At 53.4% G+C, this 6,000-nt stretch overlaps 1 protein-coding gene across 2 annotated transcripts in view; it reads left to right on the top strand.

Annotated features, from left to right (window-relative positions):
* Nucleotides 1-1,478: 1,478 nt before the first annotated feature.
* The window catches only part of LOC149367840 (ADP/ATP translocase), a 44,989-nt gene continuing 40,467 nt past the window's right edge, over nt 1,479-6,000 (top strand). Inside the window, exons 1-2 of one of the 2 annotated variants that reach the window (XM_089557666.1) lie at nt 1,479-1,621; nt 2,387-2,592. In XM_089557666.1, the coding sequence (XP_089413792.1) occupies nt 2,424-2,592 (169 nt within the window). In that variant the 5' untranslated portion in view covers nt 1,479-1,621; nt 2,387-2,423. Of the gene's footprint in view, nt 1,623-2,386; nt 2,593-6,000 lie in introns of both variants that reach the window. The other variant, XM_089557661.1, reaches the window with a different exon arrangement.

Genomic DNA, 6,000 nt, shown 5'->3' with positions numbered 1-6,000 from the left:
TTTTCACGCGTTACCTAATTGAAATTTCCAGCAGTGGTACGCACATGCTGGTAGAGGAGGTTGGTGGGCTTTCTTGTAGATAAACACCGTTTCTTCATTACCAATGGAAAAAGCGTGATTGCACTTCGAACGAAATAGCGTGCTCCGTTTACTAATGGCCGCGCCTGTACCTTTAACAATTTTTTTTTCACCTAGTGAAACTATTGCGTAATGCTAAGGTATTTTGTATTCTTTCTTTATAAGCGTTTTTCGTCACTCCTTGTGATTTTTCAATGTATAAGAATTCTTCTCCCAGTGCATTTGTGTCGGATTGAGATCCAGCGCCCAGCCGGCGCAAAAAGTTCTGCAGCCGGCGCTGACTCTATCTAGCCCTGCTACCGATTTATTCGCTATTGAAGCTTAAAACCCTTTCTTGTACAATGTTCCTTCGCTTACTTTTGCGAACCACGAGCCGCTCGCCGTCCAAGGCGCGCCGCCCAGGAATCCGTTATCGAGCATAACTGCGCTCGGGCCCTGCTGTACTGGTTTGGCGTGCAGAAGACCGGAAACATGACGTGTCACGGTTTCTTGAAAGCACATTAGCCTTTCTGTATTATCTCACAGTCACGAAGAAAACTCAAGCGGTTTCTTGAAAGCAAGGCTTGGCTGGTGAATTCGCGCTCGTTCGGGTTTTGGTCCCAAGAGCACTGACCGGTGCGAACTCTGTGCCATAAAAGTGAGCGTCATAAAAGTGCCATAAAAGGACAGTAATGAGATGCAGTGTATACAGCGCGTGAACGGCTTAGTCGACAACTGGAAGCATTGCATGCTTGAATGCAGTTTACCCGGCCGTGACAAAAACTGATCAGAACTCGCATTGTGCTATAATGCATGCACCTGTCGCTCTGCGTACGAATCACTGCGCAGTCGCTTGCTTGTGGACATTAAGTAACGCAAGCACAGATACCCATAAACAGTCCCCCGCTAACCTATAATATTCCAAGAACAGGTTTGTAGTCGAAATCTAAACAAAATGAAACCCTAAACTGCGAGTAGCATAATCAGGAACGAGCATTTACCGAAGCTGGCATCGAAGCACGGGCAGAGTCCGCCGCGGAGGCCGACATATTGGACCGGGAGCCACGGTGCAGACGCCGGCAGCGGCCATTAGCCGATGCACCAGTGGGCAGCGATAGCCCGCGCTTTGCAGTTCCGACGCCAGAAGCCAAGGATGCGGAGCACGCATCGAAGCACAGCCCGTGTGCACTGCGACCACGAATGGACGACACTTGCGTTCTCTTCGTCCTGCGTCCGACCCGAGCCCGCGTCGCTGTCGTTATGAGGTCGCGCGCGCTCGACCTTTCGGGTCTGCGGTGAACGAACGTCCCCTGGGACGAATCCTCGGCGCAGACTCCAGGCGTCCACCGGAGGCAAATAAAAATACGTATGCACTGGAAGAGACGAGTCCCGGGAAAGGAGGCGCGCAGAGACGCGGGGGAGAGCACGGGGCCGAGGCTCGGGCCTCGTTTATTTATAGTGGCGCGACGGAGGCAGGGGGACCGCGGTTATAAGAGTCCCCGCATCTGGACGGGGTTCCCTTTGCGACGGGCCAGGGGCTTGCGGAGCGGACGAGACTTGCAAGGTACGGACCGCGACGGTTTTTTCCAAATAAGTAGGTCGCCGAATATTCCGATGGCGAAATGATAATTGTCCTTGGTAGCGAATTGGTAATCGATGACCAGCTGTCCGCATAGATGGAGAGGCGCTTAAAGTCGATGACAGGTGAGAGAAACGAGTTGGGTCACTCAGCGCTGAATACTGAATCAAGTACACGCGTCGAAAGCGGTGGTCAGTCCAGTACGCTGTCGGCTACTGCAGCCTTTTATTTAAGCTAATCTAGTCTGTACTTTCTGCGCCACGGACAGAACTAAGGAGTTGGTGGTTCGAGTTCGCGCACTAGATCCAAGGCAGTGCATCGCCAGACGGCCTCTGGAGGTCACCGTGCCGGCGCGTGTGGGTAGCATATAGGTATTGCGAAATCTTCGCCATTCCGCCCGTTCCAGTGTGTCGCGCGGCCATATGTATGATGTGCCGATCCACGACATATGAAAGGGACAGCGACAACTTGTGGTCGAAGCCACAACTCTTGCACAGCGACGGGTGTCTGAGACATTGAGAAACCGCTAACTTTGCAATGGCGTACTAACGCGCGGGTGTATAGTTTCTGTTTCTTTCTAAGAAAAGGGCTTTCTGTTGTTGTCGATCACCTGTGCTGAGAACTGCTGAGAGTCGGTGATGCATTATTGCTCGGGCTCTCAGTTCAACTGCCCCTAATGTTCTGCTATGTCCTGACCGTGGAGCACCGTCTTTCTTCCTTCTGTTCCCGGTCGCCGCCTCGCCGGTGAAGGACACACACACCTCTCCGGACAAAAACAGCAGCAGCGATGGCTGACAAGAAGGACACGCACGTGATCTCCTTCCTGAAGGACTTCATCGCCGGCGGCATCGCGGCCGCCATCTCCAAGACCAGCGTGGCGCCCATTGAGCGCGTCAAGCTGCTGCTGCAGGTGCAGCACGTCTCCAAGCAGATCTCGCCGGACAAACAGTACAAGGGTGAGTGTGCAGCGATGGTGGCTTACATGCATGCTGCGCGCGCTCTGGGCTCGCAGTGCGAACCAGCACCGCGTGGATAGGCTTCGATGGAGGCCTCAGGACAGGACGAGGCTTCGTGACCTTGACCGTGCGGTCTCAAAGACCGGCTGGCGTTCCAGGGGACCTCGGTTTTCGCTCTTGCTTTCGACGCCTCAAGTGTTTCTCTAAAGCTTGCGCATTTATGCAGAGGCTTTTGGAAGAAAAAAAAAAGAATCTAACGAACTTTGCTTTCGTCCGCGCTTGCGTGAATTGAAATTTCTGTGGACCCTTTTCGAGGTCCCTTTGGAGGTTGATAACACGCGAGAAAGAAAAGGGGTGCCCGGCGCCTTTCTCTACTCGTATTATCAAACTTGCGACGCAAGAAGGCAGCGTGAGGTCACTGCACCGTACGTGCCGGACGTCATCGCATCAATGCACGGCCGGATACGCGAAGGCACCCAGCAATCAGCGAAGGCACATAGCGGAAGGCACGCGTGGCCGGCTGGAGCCTCACGGAGCGGCCGGATCGATGAACGCGGCGCCCGGAGATGCTCCGACGCTGCCCGTCACTGGAGTACGTACCTCACACCAGGAGCTGCGGAGTGGCTAGCTTGGACTGCGTTCTTTGCCTCTGGATGTGATGCGCAGAAAAGCAACCACGGAATGTGGGCAGCGCGGGACTACGTCCTTATGGTTGTTCGTGTTTTTATTTTCCGGCGCTAACCCCGGCCAACGCTCAACACGCCTTTGTTTTCGGGGCGCGCTTTCATCCCCTTGCTGACAGCAGGCATGTCGTATGAGTAACGTCAAGTAAGTCCGGACCATTTGAGAAGGTACAGCGAACTTAGTTAACAGTTCAGCTGTATACTACACCGTGCGTGACAACAGGTCTCGCGGTGTTTGCATTGGGACGACCCCACATAATGCGCGGGTCCACACGGGTCTGAGAGAGACGCCGTTTGACTCATTTGGAACAAAACAGATATATTCATGAATTACATATTACCGCGTACATAACGCAAAGGCTGGGTGCCCAAGCTTACATCCAGCTGCGTTGGCGCCGGAGTCTTCGTCAGAAGGAATGCAGAGTTGAGCTTGTACTTTTGCTGAGGCGCAGCTCCCCCGAAGGCTTGGTCGCTTGGGGCCCCGGTGGACCGATCATGAGCGGTGTCGTCTCGGGTCCTGCTCCTTACCCCACTTGCCAGCTTTCCTCGTTTTCCCCCTCCATTGGGGCGATCCTTCTTTTCAGGCTGGAGCGTCTCCCTCGCCCTCCTCTCAGCGCCGCTGCCTGCGGCATTCCGTCTTTTCCGCATTTTCCCACCAGCTCGGGCCTTGTCTTCTCCGGCCGGCGCCACTGACACTCTTGCCGGGGTATTCTTGACCAGCTGAATGCTTGTTGCCGTGGCAATAAAGATGACGGCAAGGGCCCCGACACCCGACGATTCGTGGCGCCATACAGTCTGTTGTTCAAGCGCGTCCGGGAAGATGTCGCCGGAGGTAACGACACTGCGAAGATGCGGAGCGCACTGTCACAACATGCATGGGGCAACCAAACCGCATTAGAGCCGGAAGAAGAAGCGAACAGGGTGCCTTCGGTCTTGCTGCAAGGCGCGGGCTGTTCACGCTTCAGAATGGCGCCGGCGATGCCCCGTAGCGGCGACGCTATACTCAACGCAACCGCTGACAGTTCCTCGTTCTACTGACGAAAACGCAGTGTTTGCAGCCCACATGCGCATATCAACAGAAACCTCTCGGACCACTTTAGTGCTGCAGAAGTTGGGCCGGGTCTCGGTGGCATAGCGTTACGAAAGCCCATCGATATTTGTTTGGTTTATGGGGTTTAGGTTTCAGTTGGACACCCCTCAGTGGCCAGCTAGGCCGCTGTCAGAAACGCTACAACAAATTCGTGACCAATAGCAATAAAAAAATAGCACACGGTTTATCATTGCTAAGCGCCGAATAGCGTGCAGTAGCACAGGTTACGGTTGGCACTTAAAGTCCTTACGTGATAAAGGCATTTTATCTAAAGGACTTCTGCCTAAAGGCCTCTATCCGGAAGGCATCTACCATGAAGGCCTTTACCACGAAGACCTTAGACTAGAAAGCCTTTACCTTGAAGGTATTTACTTTGAAAGCCTCACCCAGGTGTACCCTTCACCCAGTCCTCCCGCCAAGTGAAGGCCTGTCAGGTGTACACTCCTGGCACATTGCCCACAACACGCTGGGAAGGTGGGCCGTCTGCAACAATGCAGGCCTCTTTACCTCTGACAGTCTTTGCCAAAAGTAAAAAGGTTGCACGGTTTGCTTCTCAGTCGTGTATTAAAGCTATTACGCCGGCCCTCAAGCTCTAAATCTCTGTATGGTAACGAGAACCCCTGTCCTCACCTTCAAAGAACTTTCTGACCTTTAGGGAAGCCGTGATGGCTCTACTGTACGAATGAGAAGCAAACCATGCACCATTGTTACATTTGGCAAAGACTGTAAGTACGTATGCCCGAAATCGGAAAATGCGTCTAGCAGTGATACCGCACAAAAAGACTGGCGCTGAGGCAGGCATACTGACAGGCCAGCTTTCAAGGTAGCAGCGCACCCCTGCGCTGAAACCGCTTTTTAGCCGCCATTCAACCGTGCCTTGCGCAACCCGTGCTGTAGTGCCAGTGATCCGTAATCAGTCAAAGGGTGCAGAAGCATTACCACAATGAGGGAGAGAGAGGGGAGAGAGAAAAGGACAGCCCTGGGCGCCTGTGCCGTCGTTCCGCTATGTGCTCGCGCACTTTTAGCCTGCAAAAATACCATTGGACCGTGTCCAATTAAACTTGACCGAGGATTCACTTCAACGACGGCCATTGAATGACTGAAAGAGGGCGCCATCACACAGTAAAGTCATGAAAACCTTTCCACAAACGTCGTTGAGAACGTCAAGCATCATTCGTTGGGAACTCGCGGAAGCAACCATACACTATTTCGAGGCTGTGCAATACGGCACCTCAGAAATTAGTTCAGTATTCGAACAACTTTCAGAATTCTGTCCCGTTAAAAATCTCCCTTAAAAATATACGGTGAAGTCAGTAGTATGCCTCTTAGTCGACCATGGCAGCTGCGCGTCCTCTCAATGGGCCCCTCAAGTAGTAGCTATAGTTAGGCCAGCTCTTGCTCGATGCTTGTTCAGTCAACCGAACCTTTGCTGAAATGCCTGCTGCTGTTTCACCGCTGTCAGTCATGCGCAGAGGCGCATAATATCAGCACCGGCAAGGCACCGCCGCATTGAGGAGGCATAAACTTTACTGAGTCCACAAAGAAGTGCAGCTCTTGCCCCCCGGTAGGGCTCCCAACTGCCCGCAGAAGCACTCTGGCCTCAGCTTCGCACCTTGTCCTGGTGACCAGTCCCAG

Source organism: Amblyomma mixtum, chromosome 1 (genome assembly GCF_055824585.1).
Source record: "Amblyomma mixtum isolate Tamu chromosome 1, ASM5582458v1, whole genome shotgun sequence".
Classification (NCBI taxonomy): domain Eukaryota; kingdom Metazoa; phylum Arthropoda; class Arachnida; order Ixodida; family Ixodidae; genus Amblyomma; species Amblyomma mixtum.
The sequence above is the reverse complement of the archived record's forward strand: the minus strand, read 5'-3'. Positions and strand labels throughout refer to the sequence as shown.